The sequence below is a fragment of the Mixophyes fleayi genome, chromosome 4 (genome assembly GCF_038048845.1).
Source record: "Mixophyes fleayi isolate aMixFle1 chromosome 4, aMixFle1.hap1, whole genome shotgun sequence".
NCBI classification, from domain to species: domain Eukaryota; kingdom Metazoa; phylum Chordata; class Amphibia; order Anura; family Limnodynastidae; genus Mixophyes; species Mixophyes fleayi.
In genome coordinates, this window is record NC_134405.1 from 178,869,948 (window position 1) to 178,894,994 (window position 25,047).

The 25,047-nt window shown below is 40.7% G+C and overlaps 1 protein-coding gene across 3 annotated transcripts in view; it reads right to left on the reverse strand.

Moving 5' to 3' along the window:
- Positions 1 to 25,047, reverse strand: part of PLXNB2 (plexin B2) — a 146,288-nt gene that overhangs the window by 29,726 nt on the left and 91,515 nt on the right. For all 3 annotated transcript variants that reach the window (XM_075208916.1, XM_075208915.1, XM_075208917.1), the window contains 10 exons: positions 24,718 to 24,840; positions 22,915 to 23,015; positions 11,607 to 11,733; positions 11,110 to 11,263; positions 10,874 to 10,991; positions 10,686 to 10,788; positions 8,763 to 8,864; positions 7,857 to 7,952; positions 6,948 to 7,029; positions 43 to 200 (listed from right to left, as the gene is read on the reverse strand). In XM_075208916.1, coding sequence (XP_075065017.1) covers positions 43 to 200; positions 6,948 to 7,029; positions 7,857 to 7,952; positions 8,763 to 8,864; positions 10,686 to 10,788; positions 10,874 to 10,991; positions 11,110 to 11,263; positions 11,607 to 11,733; positions 22,915 to 23,015; positions 24,718 to 24,840 — 1,164 coding nt within the window. The remainder of the gene's footprint in view (positions 1 to 42; positions 201 to 6,947; positions 7,030 to 7,856; positions 7,953 to 8,762; positions 8,865 to 10,685; positions 10,789 to 10,873; positions 10,992 to 11,109; positions 11,264 to 11,606; positions 11,734 to 22,914; positions 23,016 to 24,717; positions 24,841 to 25,047) is intronic.

A 25,047-nucleotide genomic window follows, 5' to 3' on the forward strand; every position in this document is an offset into this window, starting at 1 on the left:
GGAACGAAGAATGATGGAATGACAAGTAAATAGAGTTCTTACATCTGTGATGATAGGAGCAGGGCACTCTGTTGCAGGTGGAATATCACACATATTCTTATAAACACATTTGTTGTTACACCAGACACACTGGTATGTTGGATCAGCTGCCAGGCACAAGCTGCAGTCACTTCTTCCATAAAAGCAGTTGTACAGATTTACTAGGAATAAAATAAAATTGCGGGATTAAGTGCAAATTTATGCAGATTCATTGACAAAATTGTAAATGGGTATTTGTAGTTTTGAGAACAACATCTGTGTGTTTACTACACACAGAAATAAAAAATTAAGGATTTTTTTTTTTTAAATTGACATTTAATGTAATCCTGTGAAGTCTTAACATAAAAGAAAAAAATATATATATTAAATTTTGTTAACACAAACTGGGCCTCATTAGGATGTGCACAACAAACTGGCAATTTATTTTGCATAGATGTGCCTTGATGGTCCACCAAGGAATACCTAGAAGTGCTTCTAGGTGTGTGGGGAGGTGGAAAACTGTAGAGGTGCACTGTGCCGAACTTAAATAAGTCATTAAAACCGAACTGCCTACCACTTTAGAACCACCCCGTTAATGAAATAATCTTTTTTAGATTTCCCTCTATAATATTGCTCACTTTAGTCACATTTACGGCTTAAATAAATTGTGAGCAAGTTGCTATCTGGACTATTTTTTGTGTGATGCTTTTTACTTTATTGTTCAAGATTCTTCTGGAAATGTTTTATTTGTTGAAGAGCAACATGAAGGTGAAAATGGGTCCCATTAAAAGTATAGAGACCGCAAGCTTTAAACCGATACAAAATTAAAGTCATTTTGCAGAGGTAAAATTATTCTGTGCCCCCTCACATAGTAAAGACATATCCTAAAACCCACCCTCTTCACCCCTTGATGTCATTTTTAATAATGTCACTCCACACAAAGATCTCACTCCACCTACTCCATGCTTTGCAAGGAATGTCCTCAAGCCCCCACAACTCCTTCACTAAGCCCATACAAACATTTGCCCCTCTGCAAACACTGCCATCTTGCGCTTTGGCAGAAGCATAGGCAGGAGTAATGCATCTGGACTATTTGGGCTTCTTAAATGACCCAACACTGTCTTGTAGAAAGACTGAATTGGAATATCACAACAGGTATATTTTGATAGTTTAGAGATAACCTTCACCTCTTACATTTTGTTTGAATATTTCATATTGACCACTCTGGTAAATTAAAATGGCCATGCTCTAGTTTTACACTCTGTTGCCTTCACTTTAGACTCCTGGGCGTTCAAGGCAGACATACGTTCCTCACCAAAACGTTGTCTCACTAAGCAGCCTTCTAGGTGGTGATTTTAACACCATACTCAATGTGAAATTGAAGTGATCACCTTCATACCCTACACTCTTGACACTCTAAAGAATCTCGCAAGCTACATAATCTATACGATTCCTGGTGAGTCTTAAACTCGCATTCACAAACTTTTACACACTTCTCTGCCCTAATAACACTCACATATAGACACTGTGCTCATCGATAAGTGCCCCCCTTTCCAAATTCCTCTATTACTCCTGTAACCTGGACTGACCACTCTGCTGACAAGGCTGACACTCTATTAACCCAATGCCTTTGATCCAAAAGACTCATCCGATAACAAAATCTATGATCCCCAAAGAAAGCGGACTGTTCCCGTAACTATTACTAAATTACATGATTTTCTTTAACCCGGCCCAGCACCCCAAGGATCTCCACAAAGAAATTAAACAATTCCTTGTTGCCTTCCCTCTTTCACCAAAGCTCAGTTAGCCTCCCTTAATGCGGAAGTATCAACCGAGGACCTTAAGCAAACGGTCAAAACCCTCGAAAACGCTTCTGCTCCTGGCACTGATGGTTTCACAAGGATTTATTATAAGGAAATGTTACCAGCCCCTTTTTCCATGCTACTAGATTGATTTAAATCCACTTTCCTGGGAAAGAAATTCAACAGGCCACCATCAGAGTGATCCCTTAAGAGGGAAAGAGACAAATCTATGTACAAGTTACAGGCACATCTCCCTCTTAAACGTGGCTCTTAAATTACTTGCCAAACTTTTAGCTAATAGACTTGGTCTGGTCATACCCTCACTAGTTCACCTGGATCAAGTGGGGTTTATCCTTGAACAAGCAAACCATTGACAACCTAAGCTGCTAATGAAAAAAATAAATAAAATAATTATTGTGGCCCCAATGAAGGAAAAAAAAAAAGAAGCTTTCGGACGGGATTTTTGTGCCCCTTCCTCAAGAGTATTGCCTCTTTATATTTAATCCTACGGCCTCTGTGCTTAAAAAGTGGAATATTTCAGGTATCCCAGCTGGTCCTTGAGCCCACAAGCTTCCTTTTTACGCAGATTGTTGTCTTCCTCACGCTTACAAACCCTCATGTATGATATTCAGCAAGATTTACAATCCACATCCAAGTTTAATTGGCAGCTCTAAAAAAATTAACTATTTGGCTATCCACGTAACTAAATATTCCAAGAAATTATTTATGGCTAATTTCCTCTCCTTGATTGCTACTTTAAAACATGACCTAAACACCTGAAACTCTCGTTTTATTTCCTTGGTTGGCAGGGTCGCAGCTGTCAAAATGAACTTGCTCCCCAGCTTGCTCTACTTGTTCCACACAATGCCACTCTAGATCCCTTCCGCCACTCAGAGACATTCAATCAAGTATTTCCTGCTTTATATGGTCTGGGAGGCATCCATGGGAGCCTTGGTCTCCTCTGCCTACATAAATACTATTTGGCTATACACCAAGCCGTTCTCTCACATGCCAATCCACATACTCTGTTTTGGGTCGATGTAGAAGTAGATTTATTAGATATGCTATCACCCTATGCCCTGTTCTGGCTGAAACCCAAAGATTTGCTCCCCACGATTCGTTTTTCACTCTCTATCTGGAAATATTGTGTCCATGCATTCAAACTAATAGACAATTCAATGACAATGTTTCCAGTGTGGCACAACCAGTCCTTTCATCTAGGTCTTGACTGCAGGGCCCTCTCTGACTGGACACAACTTCAGGTTCCTTCTGACTTTTCCCCAGAGTTCCCTGAGCTCCGCAATCTCCTCCTCCTTCCAAATGCCTCCTTTTACAAATACCTTCAGAACCGCAATCTCTATAATTGTCAGCTCAATCAGTGTGCCTCCTATCATCCTTCACCGTGAGAAACATTTTGTTTTCGTAGATCTTCCTCTAGAGGCCTCATTTCCACCTTTTACTCACTGTTGTTACAGCGTGACTTACCATTTAAAGACCCTCATGAGTTCCGATTGGAGGTGGAAATGGGCGGGTCTCTCAAACCTAAGGATTGGTCTTGTATTCGTGAAGAGTTTGCCAAATCCTCCAAATGCACCCAGATCAAAGAAAATTCCTATAAGCTTCTCTTTAGCTGGTATTTGCTCCCTTTGCAGATAAAGAGCAATCACTCATCTTTAGACCTTTGCTGGCTGAACTGCAATTACTGAGGGCACTATGTCTCACGAGCTGCCCTAAAATTGAGCCCTTTTGATGTGAAGTGTCATAACTTAATGATAAGGTCACTCATTTATTATTATCTTTTATTTATATGCCGCCACAAAAGGGTCTGCACCGCCATAGAGCATAGGAAAAAACAGTACATGGCATCCAGGGAAGTACAAAAAACAGAGACCAGGCAGAGAGGTATGAATGAATAAAGGCTTGAGAGACAGAAAGAGGAAGGAAGAGAGGTGGTGAGTGAACTAAAGTAGGATGGGTCTGGACCCAGGAGTGTGGGTGCAACTAGCAGGACCAGAGTCAATAATGGAAGGGAAGGAGGTGAGGGGACAAATATTCTGAATGGAGAGCAGAAAAATGGCTGGTTAAATGAGGGGAGGAGGAAAAAAGAGGGTCAGGTGTAAATGATAACATACGTGATAACCAGCGGAGAGGTGAGGTGGCGGTCATTGACTGACCGTAGAGGGCAAAAGGGAGTATGAATGGAGAGGAGGATGAAAAAGTAAGGAGCTATGGTGTTAGTGAGGGCTTTGTAGGTGAAGGAGAGAAGCTTGAAGAGGATTCTATAGCAGAGCAAGAGCCAGTGGAGTGCTTTACAGAGAGGGGAGGCAGGATTAGATTGGCGAGAGAGATTAAGATTAGTCTCACTGCAGCATTGATTAAGGACTGAAGAGGAGAGAGACGGGAGCAGGGGACGCTAGTTAGGAGAAGGTTGCATTAGCTGAGGCCGTAAATGATCAAAGTATAGAGTACAGGAATGGTCGGATATGAGCTATATTGTGGAGATGAAAGCGGCAGGATTGGATATGGGGGATGAAGGAGAGGGAAGTGGCAGGAGGAGATTTTGTTTCTGATGGATTGTATTTTGGAGGTGAAGAAGGTGACCAAGTCAGTGGAAGTGAAGGAGGGTGGAAGGGGGAGAGGGGAAAGTAAGGAGGGAAAAGTTGTGAAGAGGTGACGGGGTTTAGTTGACTAAGCGAATATGAGAGATTTGAAGAATGATTGTTTGGCTAGGGAGAAGGCAGAGCTGTAGAAGGAGAGAATTAACTTGAAAAAAATCTGCCAGGGAAAAATTTACTCCAGTGGCGTTCAGCAGTGTGTGAAAAATTTTTGACGAAGTGGGTGAGCTTAGATTTCCAGGGTTGGGTGGGAAAACAGAGGCGTTGGAATAGGAATCATCAAGGGCAGAAGAGAGGGAGTTGTAAAGGGAAGTAGCCAGGTGGGAACGGGTCATGGCGGTTAAGGGGGAGAGAAGAGTTTTAAGGGAGGAGGAAAAGATGGTAGTATAGAGGGTGTCAAGGTTACACAGAGAGCGAGTTTAGGTGAGAGAAGGGGAATAGGAGGTGAGCTGAGGGTAAAGGAATGGAGATGATGGTCAGAGAGGGAAAGGAGATATGGAGAGGTCAGAAGCAGAGCAAAGGTGGGAGAAGACAAGTTCAAGGAAGTGGCTAAGACACAATGGATGGGGGATGAGGTACATTGTGAAAGGCCAAAAGATGAGGAGAGAGCAAGTTTGATGGAGCCCAGTCAGAGAGGTTATCGATGGGGACATTAAAGTCACCCAAAATGATGGAGGTGTGGTCAGGTGAGAGGAAGAGGGGGAGCCAGGCCACAAGGTTATCAAGGAATTGGGAGGTGGGACCATCGGGGAAGTAAATGACAGGAACACGAAGATGGATAGTGTAAAATATAGATGGAGTGGACCTCAAAAGGAGAACGCAAGGGAAGGCTCAGGAGATGACATGGAAGGTGCAAGTGGAGGAAAGGAGGATGTCCTCGATGCCACAGGGCAAATTGCCAATCTTGACAGTACAAGTAAAGGAAAGGCCCCATAGGATAGAGCTGCGGTGTCGGAGGAGGAGAGCCAGGTTTCGGTGATTGTAAGGAGGTTAAGAGATTTAGATATAAAGAGGTTGTGAACAACGGGCAGTTTATTGCAGATGGATCTGGTGCTCCAAAGGGCACAGGAGAAGGGGAGAGTGGAAAGTGGGGAAATGTGAATGAGATTCTCAGGGTTACAGGTGTGCAAGGGTATGTTGGGCCTAGAACGCAGAGTATGGCAGGGTATAGGACATGAGCAAAGAGTCTTAGTATGTGGAAAGGAAACAAGGGGAGAGAAATGGAGGGGGTGGGGGAAGAAGGAGTAAAGAGGAGACTATGTAAGAGGATTAGACAGTACAGGGGTGCTGGGTGAAGGAGCGACAGGTCGCAAGGATGCAATAGAAAAACGAGGAGGGGGAAGGCAGCAAAATGGAGTGAGGTGGTGAGCGAGACAGTGGAGTAAAATCAACAACTGTCGGAATGCTGAGCAAACAGACTGAAGAAAGAGGTATAAAAGTAAAGTATCAAATAAAGTACAGTGTTCTTTCCTGCACCTATTTCCTGGGTGCTCCATCTGGCTGTTTTTGCTTACCATCCGGCTCTTGGAGCCCAACAAAGTCCTTTTAAAAAGAAAAAAAAAACATTGCTTCTCCTATCATAACAGGCACTATGTGAGCACTACAGCTGGCAGTGTGTGTTAGACCACTAACCACCAGTCCTGGCAGATGTGGGAAATCACCTCCAACATCTTCTTTATTATTGCAAAGTATTACAACTGCCCCCACCCGGCTACTTCTTAATGCAACCCGGCTGGCAAAATTTTCTGGGAGAACACTGGAGTAGAGAGTTTATGATACAGCAAACAACATACAGTTAGCCAAGCAACAATGGATATGCCACCAGAAGCAGCATACAGTGACAATGGGATAAAACCAGATACAGCATATAGAATCTTATTGAGATATGGTGGGATTACACAAATCCATCCTTTTACCGTCTACCACCTGGAATCCCTAGCTTGAGCTGGAAACTCGCTGGCCATATTGTCACTGCAGCTAGATGCCTGAATGTCCAGAATTGAAAAAATCCAGATCCCTCCCCACAATCCTAACTCTAATTAACAATCTTTGGCAGTTGCATGAACTGGAACATATATTCTGCATAACCCATGATTGCCCCAATCATTTTTGGACTGATTTTTTTTGATCCTTGAGATTCCCCTTGTCTCATACATACTAGTGTAAGTGTGCCTTAAGAGCTCAGCATGTTCCCCCCCCCCCCTTTTTTTTTTCTCTTCGCCTTCACCTCTTTACCAACATTCCTTACTCCCTTACTCCTCCATCCCAAATCTTTCCTCCTGTGTGTATCATAGCTTCATCCCCTGAATAATTCTGTGTTGTATGACATGATGCTTTAAGGTATAATGTGTACTCTTACTGAATGTTGTACTTTTTTTCTGTTCCTTCACCCTACAGACATATATGGAAAAAAAAAAGAAGAGGGTTCTCTAAATATTTGCAATACTCTAAATGATCTGCCCTCTACAGATTTGAAAAGTATAAAGATAAAATACAGCCATCATGAAAATACCATTCAGTTTGCTGTCAATCTTCTTTTCCTCCACTTTAACATAAAGATCCAGAGGAACAATTTCTTTATCTTGTATTGAGAACTAAAATAAAATGAAAAAAATAAAAATAAATTACAATGCACAACATCAGCCATAAACAGGTCTGAGTTATCAGTCTGGAGTTATCAAAGTAGGCCAACACATAATACAATTGAAATCCTAACATCTATTAAGATACATTAAGATAGCACAGTATTCATAATAGCCATGTTTTTCTTTACTGGTATCTGCACTGTATGTGCAGATTTAAAAATGTATCCAAACGACTTATGTCACACAAGTGTTTGTGTGTCTCATTAATGTACTACATATACTTTAACAGATGGATTGTGCAAGCCCAGTAAGTAGTTCTCAACTTGTGCAACACACTCCTAAATGCACTGTATCTCACACATTAAAACATTATATCTCAATAACCAAATGTTTTACAAAACTGTGTTATTCTTAAACTGGTCCCCACTCTGTGAAACCACAGCATACTCCATCAATAAGTATAATGAAAGATAATGATCCAAACAAAATCCCTGTAAATCCAGATCAGAAGATTTGCATGCAGTCATCTTCCAACCATTCTTACTGGCCTCTAGGATATCATCCAGCCACTCGGACGGAACTGCCAGCACTTGCCCAAATTAGCCACCCACTTCAGTAGTCAAACTAGAAAAAGATCCTTTTGCTAGGAATTTTGGTTGAACAGAGCATTGTCAAGAACATATACAGAGGTGGAAAACCAGTTTTTTTGTAAACCAGATGATTAATGTATGGAAGGATTCAATGAAACCATGTGAACTTAACATAACAAAATGACATCTAATCACGTATGACAAGTCTCACACTGCTTAGGGTAAATACACAGCACTATAACATACCGCTGGGAGTGAGAGTGAGTATGTCCCATCTTCTTCAGATACAGTTTTCTTGTAATTGAGCTTCTCGTTACCAGCAATAAATGATTTTTTCTGCATCTGTGCAAAAAAAAAAAAAAAAAAAAAAAAAAAAAGAGTACACTTAAATATTGTTTGAATAATTTGGATTTCATTTCAATGGAATAGCTAATCCAGGGGTTCTTAACCTTCGCCCACTCGAGACACATTTTAACTCAGCAAGTCAGCTTTGAAACACACAATTTAATATGAAATGTTTAACATTTCTCTGTAAATTCTTTACGGATGTCTGCAAGTAATTATTTTTCATTAAACAGAATCATTAAGAAATTACGGAGATGTAAGAAATATGTTTAAATATTAGTGATAATTATTTTATTAGCACTTTAGAGGTACACATTCTGTTTGAAAGAGAGGCTGATAGAAACTCTTGATAAACTGCATAGGGACCCATTGTTTTGATTTGACACCACAGGTTAAATACTCCTATACTAAACTACTCCACTAGTGCAAGTTGTAATGTAAGCATTACTTATCCTAAGTAGCTATTTTTTTGAAATGCAAAGAGGAAAGAAATTATTAGAATTCCTTTATTAACCTCGCTCTTTATTTTATACAAAGCTGCAAAATAATGTTTTGCCTTCTTTGAACCCATGAAGGGTCATCATATAGTATTTTAACTACATTTGTAAATATGACGTGAACCAAAAATAAGTTTATAATATTTTTTATTTTTCAGCTAGCTCCCCTCTCCCACAAATTTGCAGGTCTTAACTCTGCAGGAAACACACTCTTCTCAAATGGGTTATCCCCTTTTCTTTACAAAACAGGATGAAATATATTACTCTGAACACAATAAGTTATAAAATACACAAAAGAACAACAAAGTACCTTGAAATGTTCAAGATTCTTTCCATTAAATGTTATTGTCATCTCTTGCTCCATTGGGATAAATAACGGTTCTGGCTGGAAGAACTGTGGACAGTTTTCTTCCTGAAAAGCAAGATAAAATGTAATATAATAAACACTGAATCATTGTAAAAGGGACAAGGGAGGTGTATGCAATATAGCTTTTGTCCCATGACCAGTGTGCCATAATGGGGTAATCCGAGGCAGCTTGAAAGGTCCCTGTATTCGCAAGCAATACCCCACAGCTCTGCGTCATTGGTAAGCTTAAAACCACCCATTGATTATCTGTTCTATCCCAAGCCAACAGCCCACATTGTAACACATTGATTATATATTTTTTTTATAGCACAAGTGAACCACACACACAGAAGGAATATAGAGGAAGGGTGAGCAGGGATTAAAGGCTGTGGTTATGAGACACATAAACCATCTAAAAGATATCATTACGCAAACATTTCTAAAAGGTAAACTGTCTATTATACAAAATTTTCGCCGTTTGACGGGGCATGATTCCACACTTAATCAAACTTGAGTGGACAACCTTACGAGAGATGCATTAATTTATACATAGGTTTTTCCATTTGAGCAATACCACTTTCCTGGCATCAGCAGAGTTCAAGCTGCGATCACTGGGTCATTGTCCACCAATCCCAGCAGACATAGAGAAGCACAAAATGATAGACAACCCCAATGCTGACTCAATAATGCTCACACCATGCAGCAGAAACAGCAAGGAGTTTAGGACAAGTGGCTCGGATGGCAAGTCCCCTTCTACTGAAGTTTAAAAGATGCAATGGAAACATTTTGCTTGTATGAGCCTGTACCTGGTGGGCACAGATTATTTGGGGAAAGTGAAGAGCTAAGTGACTAAATAATGATAGTTCTGGACCTCTTCCAGTGGAGAATAATATAAATATACAGAACAAATAAAAATGAAATATATATTTTATGCACTACAAAAAAGATATAAACAATAGGGGTAAATAAGATGACATTGATTAATGTATCCAGGGTCAAATTTGTCACCTACCGCCGGCAATACAATAATTTGGACATACATGACATTTTACTTTTTAAGCTGAATTGAGCCATTCAGAAAATTGAGTCATTGTTTTTGTACAAAAAGCATGGAAGGATTTATCCAAGACTTAATTTAAAGATTGTGTGCATGGTAATTTAGCATGCATTACAGTTCTATATGTTATATAACATACATTTATTTACTGTTCATCTTTTAAATGCATATTCTATAGCATTGTAAGCATGCATGTTACACCTTTCAGAAAAAGTTAAACTTAAGAAGATGTAAGAAAGGCTACAAAAACGTTCAGGGCCTTGAACACTAATCTCATCACTTAACAGCAAAAAATGAATGAGCGTAATGCAGAGGCGGAACTAGTGCGCTGTGTGTGCAGGAGGGAACTCAGACCCTCTGCATCTGCCATGCAGCGGGCCCAATTATCTCCATGGGCCCCAGAGCACTGTACCTGCCGCACCAATGGTAGTTCTGCCACTGGCTTAATATTCACAGGTAAGAGGACATTCTTCCGATCACAAATGCTGACTGCAATGCCTTTCAAGATTAACATAGAAACAAACGCTTCCTCTTGGATGGAAACCTTACACTGAATATTGACAAACTATTTCTTTATATGCACCTTGTCATGTACTTTTTTAGAGATAAACGAATAAAATTCTGCACATTAGGTCAGATTCATTAACTTTAAAAACAGTATGATAAAGATGCTTAATTTCCTTTACAGAGGTATTGATCACACTGTCCTCCAAGATATCCCGGAGGACAGGTTTTAAAAGTTGGCAAGTATGGTATTGATCAGTACCTCAAACGTTACACAGTTTCACAATCCATGATTAACATTAACCTTTTGAATGTTAAGATCTTACCGTGCTGATGGTGACTGCTTCATTATCTGGAGAGAAGTCAACACACTTGTGGCTGGCTATGTTCCATCGACATTCCCACTCAGTAGTTACACAAGCTGTGCACCTGGAAACAAAGATATGTTCAAGTTTAGTAATGTCTTAAAAAGGAAACAAAGTGGCCGCAAGCCAATTATAGGAAAATTACTTACGGCAAGTTTTGTAAGAGATTCATAGATTCTGCACAATTGTAGAACTGATAGGAATAATTAGCAAACCCCACAGGTGTTGAGTTTGGAAAGTATAGGACAAGATCGACATTAACATAATCTGTAAGAAAATAAAAAGGTATTTAAGAGAAATTAATAAAAAAAATGCATTTTTAAAAAAACAAAACAAACACTTGCTTATTGCTTGCAATGAAAATTATTTCATTTTTTGTTTTCACCTTTTCCACTCTCAGTGAGTTCAACTTTCACAGGGTGAGAGCAAAAAATGGTCCCGTCATTTTCCAATCTGGCCTCCTGGATGTTTCCTCCAAAGTTACACATCAGATTGTCTTCTTTCAGTAATGTTATTGATGGCTCCACTATTAACATAACCTGTACCAGAAAAAATAATTACTGTCTGTTGTACAGAATGGACTTTTCATCCATAAATAGTTGTTTCTAACATTCTCCTAAATGATGTACCCTACCTTATATAACACAAAAAAGACAAAAAAAAACAAAACAAAAAAACACCTTAATGATGAAACGTCTATTGGTTACAATTAGCATTCAAGTCAAAGCACAATCTATGTTTACACTTTTATGTTGCTGAAATTTAAGATCAAAAGAAGCCAGTATTGTGCCTTTCAAGACAATCTGATAGGAGAAATAGAAAAAACAAAACATTTCAGAACATATATATACACACACAAGAGCAAGAAGGGAAACTACTCACGTCACCAAGTGCATTAACACTCATATTATTTGGGCTGGCACTTGCAACCTTCATGCAGACACCTGCAGGACTCCATAACCAATGATTTGTATCACTGGCCCGAGCACAATTAATCTTTCTTGAGCATCTGAAAAGGGCCAACAGAGAAGAGATACCGATGAGGAACTGTGTCGATACGGCTGAAATTTTTCACCGCAAGGTAAGGAAGAAATAAAGCAGGCAGTATATTTTATTGTCTTATAAATAATGTCACTGGTGCGTTACAAATTTCCCTTATATATGACTTCCTAATGAATGACGCTTTAAGACACTATGAACACAACTGTGAAGAGAAGACTCCGTAAGTTATCGCTATATTGTAATCTAAAAAAAATGGCAAAACAACTTCATTTAAAATATATTTAATTGCAAACATAGAAACACTGATAATTAAAAATGTTGTGCAAGAACATACAATGTTAAATGACCCACTAGTGCAGGTTTTCCCAACTCCAGTCCTCAGGATGCCCTAACAGTACGTGTTTTCCATATCTCCTTGCTGGAGCACAGGTGTAGTCATTACTGACTGACACATTGTAATAGATCCACAGGTGGTATAATTATTTCTCCTGTGAATGGGAAACCTGCACTGATAGGGCTCTGTGAAGACTGTATCAGGGAAATCCTGTGCAAGCTCCATGAAAAAAAAACAAAAAAAAACTTAAAACCAAAATAAAGGCTGTTTTTTCTTTTTGTTGTTAAATCATGAGATTAAGGGGGTCATTCAAACAATCTTCATAATGTCACACTTGAACGTTTGAAGCATTTATACAATTGATAAATTAATTAATAAAATTACAAAGCTTAAAATTCACCCAAAAAAGCGTTGTTTTTTTTCAAAAAATTGCAACTGGAAGGTGTAAAAATGTGTCCAATTGAAGTATAGGGATGAGGTTGCACCTCTCCTGCAACTCTGATCAGAGAGAATTAAAGTCCTTTTGAGGGGTCATCATTTCCATAAAGCAAGTAAGCCGTCCCTATACACAAGTGACAGCTAATGTAAAGACTCCCAGCCACCAAAATTAAATCTGTGTTTTTCACATTTACCATAAAACTATGTACACTCATGTGCCTAATTCACACTTTGCAAGCAACACCCCCGAACTGCCCAACTCCTCTCCTTGAAAGATTCTGCCATCTTGGTCCATAAACCTAAGCACTTACCCACAAACATGGGGGCAGCTGCAGAAAAATATCTGAAAACAGCTTTTAAACTAGGGATGTGCACCGGCGACTTTTGAGGTCTCGTGTTTTGTGTTTTGGATCCGGATTTTCGTTATTTTTGAGGTTCGGATTTGTCTCGCAAAACACTTGACGAAAGGTCTCGGTTCGGATTTAAGGTATTGGATTCGGATTTTTTTTGAAAAAAACATAAAAAGTTTAAAAATCAAGTTTTTGGGCTTATTTTCACTCCTAGGCTATTATTAACCTCAATAACATTCAATAACAAGCATTTCCACTAATTTACAGTGTATTGTGAACACCTCACAATATAGTTATTAGTCCAAAACATGGCAACAAGGTATCTTTCTGGACTGCGTAGAGGAGTGGGTCACCACAATATATATTAAAAACCCTGAACTTTTATGATTCGCACCAATAATTGTACCTGGACTGCGTAGAGGAGTGGGTCACCACAATATATTAAAAACCCTGAACTTTTATGATTCGCACCAATAATTGTACCTGGACTGCGTAGAGGAGTGGGTCACCACAATATCTTAAAAACCCTGAACTTTTATGATTCGCACCAATAATTGTACCTGGACTGCATAGAGGAGTGGGTCACCACAATATCTTAAAAACCCTGAACTTTTATGATTCGCACCAATAATTGTACCTGGACTGCGTAGAGGAGTGGGTCACCACAATATCTTAAAAACCCTGAACTTTTATGATTCGCACCAATAATTGTACCTGGACTGCGTAGAGGAGTGGGTCACCACAATATCTATTAAAAACCCTGAACTTTTATGATTCGCACCAATAAATGTACCTGGACTGCGTAGAGGAGTGGGTCACCACAATATATATTAAAAACCCTGAACTTTTATGAATCGCACCAATAAATGTACCTGGACTGCGTAGAGGAGTGGGTCACCACAATATATATTAAAAACCCTGAACTTTTATGATTCGCACCAATAAATGTACCTGGACTGCGTAGAGGAGTGGGTCACCACAATATCTATTAAAAACCCTGAACTTTTATGATTCGCACCAATAAATGTACCTGGACTGCGTAGAGGAGTGGGTCACCACAATATATATTAAAAACCCTGAACTTTTATGATTCGCACCAATAAATGTACCTGGACTGCGTAGAGGAGTGGGTCACCACAATATATATTAAAAACCCTGAACTTTTATGATTCGCACCAATAAATGTATCTGGACTGCGTAGAGGAGTGGGTCACCACAATATCTATTAAAAACCCTGAACTTTTATGATTCGCACCAATAAATGTACCTGGACTGCGTAGAGGAGTGGGTCACCACAATATATATTAAAAACCCTGAACTTTTATGATTCGCACCAATAAATGTACCTGGACTGCGTAGAGGAGTGGGTCACCACAATATATATTAAAAACCCTGAACTTTTATGATTCGCACCAATAAATGTATCTGGACTGCGTAGAGGAGTGGGCACTGGGCACCACAATAAAATATATAAAAAACCTTCAACAGATCTGCATTACACTACACATACGGCTGCTCCTCCATCCTCTCCATCATATACATGTTGGAGTTTTAGCGTGTGACAACCTCTTGTTTTTGATAATGTCAGTGCATTTGGAATATTTTTCAATTTGCCCCACACCACTGAATGTACTTTATCTATGATACGCATCTATCTATCTTGACTGCGTAGTGTGGTGGCCCCGGTACACAATTTGGTACCGAGGCCACAATATAATTTAAAAACCCTCCACGTGTCGGAATTCCACCAAACAAGTATCTGGACTGCATAGTGGGGTGGCCCCGGTACCCAATTTGATACCGGGGCCACAATACCTCCTCCAAACATGCTCCAGACAATTCGTCATTGACAGACCCCAGACAGACAGGGTCGTAGTGTTATTGTTTGACTTTGTAAACCCAAAAAAATGTCCCTGTTGCACATAGTCGTGCAATGAAGACTGACTTTTTCATTTAAAGGCACGATCTTTAAAGTGTAGTGTTTGTAAGTCTAAGTCATATTATACTTTTGGTAAAATTGGTTTTTTTTGTTCCTCTTTATGGTAATTAATTAGTAATAGAATTAAAGTAGGAAATAGAATTAAATAGAATTAAAGTAGGAAATAGAGTGGTATAGAGTTGTAGTGTGGTATAGATAGAGTGGTCCACACAATATAATAATAAAACCCTCAACTGGTCTGAATTCCACCAAACAAGTATCTTGACTGCGTAGTGTGGTGGCCCCGGTACACAATTTGGTACCGAGGCCACAATATAATTTAAAAACCCTCCACGTGTCGGAATTCCACCAAACAAGTATCTGGACTGCATAGTGGGGTGGCCCCGGTACCCAATTTGATACCGGGGCCACAATACCTCCTCCAAACATGCTCCAGACAATTCGTCATTGACAGACCCCAGACAGACAGGGTCGTAGTGTTATTGTTTGACTTTGTAAACCCAAAAAAATGTCCCTGTTGCACTTGCACATAGTCGTGCAATGAAGACTGACTTTTTCATTTAAAGGCACGATCTTTAAAGTGTCAGAAAGAGAGAGAAGACACAGGAGAGGAGAGTTGTAGCTGGGGACCTGGGGTGGAAGCTCCCAGGCTCCCCCAGCATTGCCTGGAAGTCTGAGCGTGGTGACTGAGCCAGGGCAAGGAATGTGTGCCCTGGATGAGGGGGAGAACTCCATGCCACTATAGTGAACCCAAGAGAGAGGGGGACACTGCACATGGAAGAGGCCCTGGAGTGAGGGCTGCTACAAGAGGCATGGTAGCTGTAGTGTCAGATCCTGAGGCTGAGAGTACACAGAGTGACGTGTCAGAGCACAGGAGACATTATCCCCGCAGAGGAGGGATGAGCTGCAGTTGAGAGGTCTGTTGTTGAAATAGGACATGCACACTTTAACAAACCAATCATTTCAGCGACAGGGCCTACCAAACAACTTTGACTGAAATGATTGGTTTGTTTGGGCCCCCACACCAAAAAAGCTATTCATCTCTCCCTGTACAGACTAAACAGGCTCTACTGAGGCAAGATGTCGTCCTCATCCTCAACCTCTGATTCCTCTCCCCCTACAGTGTGTACTTCCTCCTCATCACACATTATCAATTCGTCCCCGCTGGACTCCACAACCACAGGTCCCTCTGTAGTATCTGGAGGGCAGTGCTGTACTTCATTGAGGAATTGATTATTCATTTTTATAAACATCATTTTTTCAACGTTGTGAGGAAGCAACCTCCTTCGCCGCTCACTGACCAGGTTCCCCGCTGCACTAAAAACTCTTTCCGAGTACACACTGGAGGGGGGACAACTCAGGTAAAATAGAGCCAGTTTGTACAGGGGCTTCCAAACTGCCTTTTTTTCCTGCCAGTAACAATATGGACTGTCTGACATGTCTACTTGGATGGTGTCAGCAAAGTAATCATCCACAATTTTTTCTATTGTCACAGCATCCAATGCAGCGAGAGTAGACATGTCTGCAATGGTTGGCAGGTCCTTCAGTCCGGACCAGATGTTATCAGCATCCCCGCCAGTGCCTCTTTTGGGAAAACTGAGCTTTTTCCTCGCAGCCATAGATGTGGAAGAAAATGAGGGTGGAGCTGTTGGCATGTCACGGTCCTCTTCAGAGGACAATCTCCTGACCAGCAGGTCTTTGCACCGCTGTAGATTTGTGTCCGCCGGAAACAGAGACACAACATACGCTTTAAACCGAGGATCGAGCACGGTGGCCAGAATGTATTCCTCTGACTTTAAAAGAGTGACCACCCTCGGATCCTGGCAAAGCGTACGAAGGGCTACATCCACAAGAGCTACATGCTTGCTGTAATCGCAATGGCTTACCAGCTCCTCCCTCACTTTCTCCAGCTGCTTCTGCAACAGCCTGATCAGGGGAATGACCTGACTCAAGCTGGCAGTGTCGGAACTGACTTCTCGTGTGGCAAGTTCAAATGGCTGCAGAACCTTGCACAACACGGAAATCAGTCTCCACTGCGCTTGACTCAGGCGCATCCCCACTCCTTTGCCTATGTCGTAGGTGGCTGTGTAGGCCTGAATGGCCTTTTGCTGCTCCTCCATCCTCTGCAGCATATAGAGGGTGGAGTTCCAGCGCGTCACAACCTCTTGTTTGAGGTGATGGCAGGGCAGGTTCAAGCTTTTTTGATGTGCCTCTAGTCTGCGGTAGGCACTGGCTGAATGCCGAAAGTGTCCAGCAATTTTGCGGGCCACCGCAAGCATCTCCTGCACACCCCTGTCACTCTTGAGGTAATGCTGCACCACCAAATTAATGGTGTGGGCAAAACATGGGACGTGCTGGAAATTGCCCATATTTAATGCCCGCACAATGTTACTGGCATTGTCTGACACCACAAATCCCCATGAGAGTCTAAGTGGGGTAAGCCACTGGGAGATAATTTCCCTCATTTTCTCTAATATGTTGTCAGCGTTGTGCCTCTTATTAAAGCCTGTAATGCACAATGTTGCCTGCCTTTGCATGAGCAGCCATTTTGTAGATGCTGCTACTGATGCAGCTGTTGCTGTTGCTGCGGAAGGGGATGCATCTACCCAGTGGGCTGTCACAGTCATATAGTCCTTCGTTTGCCCAGAACCACTTGTCCACATGTCCGTGGTTAAGTGGACAGTGGGTACAACCGCATTTTTAAGAGCACTGAGGACACTTGATCGTACTTCTCTGTACATTTTTGGTATCGCCTGCCTAGTGAAGTGGAATCTCGAGGGGATTTGGTACCGGGGACACAATACCTCCATCAACCCTCTAAATCCCACTCCACTGATGGCGGACACCGGGCGCACGTCTAACACCAACATTGCAGTTACAGCCGCAGTTATACGCTTTGCAATAGGGTGACTACTATCGTATTTGGTGGTCATGGCAAACGACTGTTGGACGGTCAATTGTTTGGTGAAAGACTTAGCGGTCTTACGACTTCCCCTCTGGGAAGATGACCGACTAACAGCAGCAACAGCAGCAGTGGCAGTAGTAGGCGTACCGCTGCAGGATTCCTCGGATGAATCCCGTATTGAGGAGGACTCAGTCTGGCTGCTGACTTGGGCTGCAGGACTGAATCTGATGGAGATTGTGGAGGAAGTTGACGAGGAGGGTGTTGCTGGTGTGTATCCAACTGGACCACGGGATTTAGGTGTCCCTGTACCGATGAGGGTCCTAGCCCCAGTTCCTGAACTAACCACTGAACTATGAAGGTTATTCAGGTGACGTATAAGGGAGGATGTTCCTAGGTGGGCAAGATCCTTACCCCTGCTTATTTGAGCTTTACATAAGCTACATATTGCCATACATTGGTTGTCTGGATTTGGATAAAAATAACTCCAGACCGAAGAGGTGCATTTTTTGGTCTTCTGACCAGGCATGACGATGGGCTTTTTCATCCCATGGACATCAGCTGTTTCCCCCCCTGGTGCCTCATTTACAATAACCACATCACCATCCTCATCATCAAGTTCCTCCACAGCACCAGCTACATCATCAATAGCCTCCTCCCGAGCCACCTCTTCCCGTACAGTGATGGGAAGGTCAGGCTTGACAACCACCAACACCCTTGGACTCGCCTTGGGGATTTGTGATAATTTCTCTTTAGAAGGCAGAGTTGTTTGCTGTTTTGTTGCTGACAGCATAACTCTCTTCAATTTTTTGTAGGGGGGGGAGGAGGAGGAGGGCTAAGATCCGTGGGTGAAGCTGAACCACTAGTCATGAACACGGGCCAGGGCCTAAGCCGTTCCTTGCCACTCCGTGTCGTAAATGGCATATTGGCAACTTTACGTTTCTCCTCAGATGATTTTAAGTTTCTCTTTTTGCTACTTTTTCTTAACTTGGGCTTTTTGGATTTTACATGCCCGGTACTAGGAGATTGGGCATCGGGCTTGGAAGACGACGTTGATGGCATTTCATCGTCTATGTCATGACTAGTGGCAGCAGCTTCAGCATTAGGAGGAAGTGGGTCTTGATCTTTCCCTACTTTATCCTCCAAATTTTTGGTCTCCATTATATGTAGCACAAGATACTGCAGAATGTGTGAACTTGGTAATATTGCAGTACCAATGGACTTATACTGCTGGATTGGTTTTGCAAATTTGGTTATAATTATTATATATTTTTTTTTTTTTTAATTTTTTATTTTTTTTTACTTTTTTTTTTCTTTTTAAAAAACTTGGGAATAGTGGGGAAATAACTATGCCCTTAGAAGCACAGAGCACAGGACACAGCACCACTGGACTGAACAGGACACGGCACAGGACCCAGCAGCACTACGGAACTCAGCAGGACAGAGCACAGGACACAGCACCACTGGACTGATACTGCAGAATGTGTGAACTTGGTAATATTGCAGTACCAATGGACTTATAATGCTGGATTGGTTTTGCAAATTTGGTTATAATTATTATATTTATTTATTTTTTTTAATTTTTTATTTTTTTTTTCTTTTTTTTTTCTTTTTAAAAAACTTGGGAATAGTGGGGAAATAACTATGCCCTTAGAAGCACAGAGCACAGGACACAGCACCACTGGACTGAACAGGACACGGCACAGGACCCAGCAGCACTACGGAACTCAGCAGGACAGAGCACAGGACACAGCACCACTGCAGAATGTGTGAACTTGGTAATATTGCAGTACCAATGGACTTATAATGCTGGATTGGTTTTGCAAATTTGGTTATAATTATTATATATTTTTTTTTTTTTAAATTTTTTATTATTTTTTACTTTTTTTTTATTTTTTAAAAACTTGGGAATAATGGGGAAATAACTATGCCCTTAGAAGCACAGAGCACAGGACACAGCACCACTGGACTGAACAGGACACGGCACAGGACCCAGCAGCACTACGGAACTCAGCAGGACAGAGCACAGGACACAGCACCACTGGACTGATACTGCAGAATGTGTAAACTTTGTAATATTGCAGTACCACTGGACTTTTACTGCTGAATGTGTGAACTTGGTAATATTGCAGTACCAATGGGCTTATACTGCAGGATTGGTTGTGAAAATTTTGTGGTAATTAAAAAATATTAAAGTAGTTTTTGGTATTTTTTAAAAAAACTTTTTTTTATTTTTTTAAACACAGGGGAATATTGGGGAAATAACTATGCCCTTAGAAGCACAGAGCACAGGACACAGCACCACTGGACTGAACAGGACACAGCACAGGACCCAGCAGCACCACTGACCTCAGAAGGACAGAGCACAGCACACAGCACCACTGGACTGATACTGCAGAACACAGCACAGCACAGCACAGCACAGCACAGCACAGCACAGCACAGCACAGCACAGCACAGCACAGCACAGCACAGCACTAAACAGCACAGAACTAAACAGCACAGAGGACCACCTAACACACCCTCCCTCTACCCTGATCAATGCCCGAGTGAAGATGGCGGCGACTAGCGGGGAATTTATAGGATCCGAGTATCGCGAGATCCGACAACGGGATTATGAGTCAGAGCCTCAGTTTCACTTTTGAATTTGGCGCCAATACCCGGATCTGTCTCGGATCCGACTCGGATCCGCAACGTTCGGGTGGGCTCGGATTTCAGAAATCCGAGTGCGCTCATCCCTATTTTAAACTGAACTTTTAAAAAAGTAATTATGTCTAAACAATCACTGGGAGCTGTGCACTGGGAGCTGTGCACTGGGAGCTGTGCACTGGGAGCTGTGCACTGGGAGCTGTGCACTGGGAGCTGTGCACTGGTAGCTGTGCACTGGTAGCTGTACACTGGTAGCTGTACACTGGTAGCTGTACACTGGTAGCTGTACACTGGTAGCTGTACACTGGTAGCTGTACACTGGTAGCTGTACACTGGTAGCTGTACACTGGTAGCTGTACACTGGTAGCCCACAAAACAAAGAAACTGCTAAAACATGAATCTTAAATGGATAGCCTTTAACTAGCATAAGCAAATAATACTTAACGTGTGGAATAACATGAACCTATATTTGATTGAAGTTCATTTTGATTCATCAGTTCATTTTGATCTAGAAATTTATGTCCCAGTCACAACCGTTTTCTTTTTAGCCTGTATATAATTTGTAATTTAAAATACTGAAATATGATAAGTAGATATGATTTTAAAGTACTTTTCTAGTCACTCGTCCCACACTACTTATTTAGTGCATATATCCAGCCTAAAGTTCCACACCCCCAAAGCCAGATTTTAAATGTAGATAAAACCAGCAACTATTACAATTGAGCTTTTTAATGCATTTTAAATGTTGCCAATTCTTAGCACTCATTACTATTACCATATATTTATATTTTGTATTACAGTACTTTCTTTTTAGAACTCCAACCCTGTGCATGACCAGGTGTATTAAAATATAAAAAGGCTTACATGTAACGGAATGAATATAACACCTCCTGTGCTAGAACACCTCTTCTGGTCTGTGCTTTAAGCGGACATTCTAAAAAGTGAAGCACTGTAATTTATTATACCCCTGCTCAGGGCCCCGAGGTGGAGGAAGGCTGCAGGCTATCCACCCCCTTGGAGGCATCCCTGAGTAAACTAAACTCCAGGGCAGGAGCGCTGGAAAACATCCTAACTACAGAGGGCACTAAAACTAAACTGAGGCTCCTTCCTGTGGGAGGGGTATAACAGGGGTGGAGCTACACTCACAGATTTAACTGTTTAGTGCCTGGACACCTGGTACCACCTACTTTACCCCAATGTATCGCAGTGTCCCCCAGGAGTACATATGAGAAAAGGGGAACACTGTAATTTACTATACAGTTATAACTATGTATTTACAAGACAAATAAAATTTGTTGAGCCATTGTGTGGTTGCATTTATAATTAAATAACACCCCCCTTCACTTGTGGATTAGAGTATAATGTGTTTGGAGGCGTTACCCCCTACTAGTGTCCATACATCCAGCTTAATACCAGATTTTCCCTTTAAAAACTCCTACTTGGCCAAGTAAATATTGTTAAGTTTTATTGTAATATAACGATCAGTCTTTTAACAATGTGCTGTGCGGAAGTGATTTTAACATTCACCAGTCAGTCCGCACTGATCTTCCTCTTCGGAGACCCAAATGGCTTGTCCTAAACAGAGTGTAACTGGTCAAACAGCTCTGCCAACTATTTTGTCATCTTACCCCAAAAAGCTTCTCTGACACAACTGTAATGTCATTAGAAACTCTTCTGCCCATCCCAGTGTATCAAATGAACAGAATGTAAGCAAGTGATGCTGATAGAGGAGCAGCAGGAGTGGATATGCATTACACACATTGCAATGGACTTAATACACCAAACATTTTATGCTATCGTAAGTGTTTTTAAAGATCACATTTCCCCCCAAAAATCCAAGGGAAAGCAATAAATACACACACATATACACACACACATACTAAGCATTTTCTGGTTATGACAAGAGCCAAATCATTACCACCTGCTATCCACATGGGTGTCTGTAAATGTGCCCAAATTTTGTTGCTTTGGACAGAGACAGGAAACAGATGAAGGAGGAAGGATGCGATACTCACCAACATGTTCTGTGACTAGGCAGCTATCCCTTCTCTCAAAGTCTGTATTTAGGATGGAGCAGATGTGTCTACTTTCAATGTCTATTAACACTAGGTTTACCATGTAATATAAGCATATTACAGGTGCATCGGTGGCTGTAATGTTACCAGTGTCATCACTTCGTATTTTATTATGATAAATAGAACCACATACAGATCATGTCTGACCATCCCAAAAACCATTAACAACATGATCTTGACTTTACATAGACTTCAAATTTGTTTTGGGGTCTTCGCAAATAAGTACATTTTTCAAATTTGTCTGTGGCAGATCTGTCATGACGACACATGTATTTGGTTTCATTCACATTCTTGTGTAAGGCAACCCTGGAACCTGTATTGTGGAGAACTTGTAAAGTTTTAAACAATCTCACAGTTTAGAGGTAACCATAGCCATACGACCCTGTATTTAACATTATATAACAGGGTTTTTCCAAAGTGTCAATAACGATATCACCATTTTCCATACAATCATCTTCCTTCAACCTTCTCAGTAAAAAGATGTAAAGTTGTTTCACTTACTTTCCTTCTATCACACACCAACCACAGTAGGGATCCTTTGCCTGAATGCAATCATTGCAGTTCGAATATCGCTCACAGTCCTGAACAGGAACACGATACACCTATACACATTAAGGGTTTAAAGAAAATATGTTGACGGTATATCAAATCAGTACCATTACTGCAAGCTCACAACCAAAAACAGATTTCAAGAACGTAATCCACAAATTCATATTACACTAAATGAGGACTAAAACATAAAAAGACTTCCAGCAGAGGATCAGATTATATAATAAAGGCGAATGTGCAATATAGAGTCTCATCAGAGTGCATGCATAAATTAAAAAAACTCTTCATACTATAATTGTTAATAAAAATACATTTACATGAAATACATGCATCAGGATGTTCTTAGAGCATATTGGACATAAAAAGTATTTTTATAGCCTTGCAAACACATTTCCTGGCATGTATGTGTGTCAGACATCACCATCAGTCAGCAATTACATCTGCCCTCTAGTTGGTGCAAGTGATATGGCTAAAAAAAAACACATAACTAAGAAATGCACAGAACTTGAATCAGATGAATGTATGCGCTCAACATTGGTACCTCAATACTGTACAGTGCCTATATGTGCCCTCGTCCCCTTCCCCATTTCAGCCATTCAATCCGCAGGCAGTCAGAAGTGTTACTTGTGTTTGGACATGAATTGCGTTCACTGGCGTTTTGAGCACAAGCAGAGCAATGACACACAAGATATGGCATGTATATGGACTTAGGCTGGGTACACACTAGAGGGTTATCAGCAGATGATCGGGCCAATCACCCGATAAAGTACTGTTGCATTAGTGTGTACACTGCAACCATGAGCGGTTTTTGCTCCGGAGCACATAGTATCGTTTAATTTGATTTTTTAAAATGAACTAAAAATCTCGTTCAGCAATGGAACAATGTTCCAATCCTGCAGTGTATGCACTCACGATCAGGATCTCCATAGCCATGATCTTTAAAGCCGATGGTTATGACAGATGAAGAGCACAGATCTGAAGGTAAATTTTATAAAGTGTGTGTAATGTGTACAAATGAATAGACATGCCCTTTGGGACTTTTCTCTATCAGTCATTGGTAAAATCGTTATAGATGAATTGTTCGAAAACTTCTGTAGTGTGTAAGCAGTCTAATGTCTGAAGATGAATCAGGCCCTATATGTTGTGTAAGAGATATGTGGGATAAATTGAACGATAATGGGAAGTAATTGGTAAATCTTTCCCATCATAAGAGTTTCCATAATAAAGAAACGCGTTATAAAAATCACAGCTGCAAGCTAAATGCTTTTATTAGGTATGTCATAGTGCTCTCGCCATAATTTAAATAAAGATGTAATTGTTCTTTAAACGTTTATTAAGATTTGGACCCTTAATTAACCACTTTCATGTTCCTGTAACTGCATTTAAACGGTAATGGGATGACCAATATAGCGTGTATACATGCATACAATGAGATTAGCACTCTTCAAAGTACAACTCAATTGCAATTTATTGAAAGTGGGGGGGGGGGGAAAGGCTCTTCGGATCTATTCTCAAAACCAATTCTATATTGCCATTATATGGTTACCATTATCACTATATGTGATCTAACTGCTGTGATATTGGGCTAGTGTATTGAGAATTTTAAATAACAAATTATATTCAGTGCTGCATTTTTTATGGTTAAATAAAGTTTGATTAATGGAATACATTTTTGTTCTTTTGGTGTGAATGTTATTTTGTGGTGTTCGATATCTGAGTGTACAATGAATTACCAATATATATGTATAAATATACCTTTTTCTTTGTCATTACGTAAAGATGTTCATTGGCAACATCAAAAACCATTCCATTCTTGACAGTACTTTTGGTACCAAATGGCACAGTCCTGTACTCTCTCGACTGTTCCCCTAAAAAAGCCTAAAATAAAACAGGATAAGTTATCTAATTGAAATATGCAACATTAAGTTAAAGTAGTAGTTTAATACAAAGATGTAAAACGTGTAGGTATCATCAATTCACAATACATTCTGCATATATTGTCTGTTGATCAAATAAATGTGAAATGAGTAATGGGCAATACCAGTGCATGTTTATTTCCACGGCTGTGGGCACATTCCAAATTAA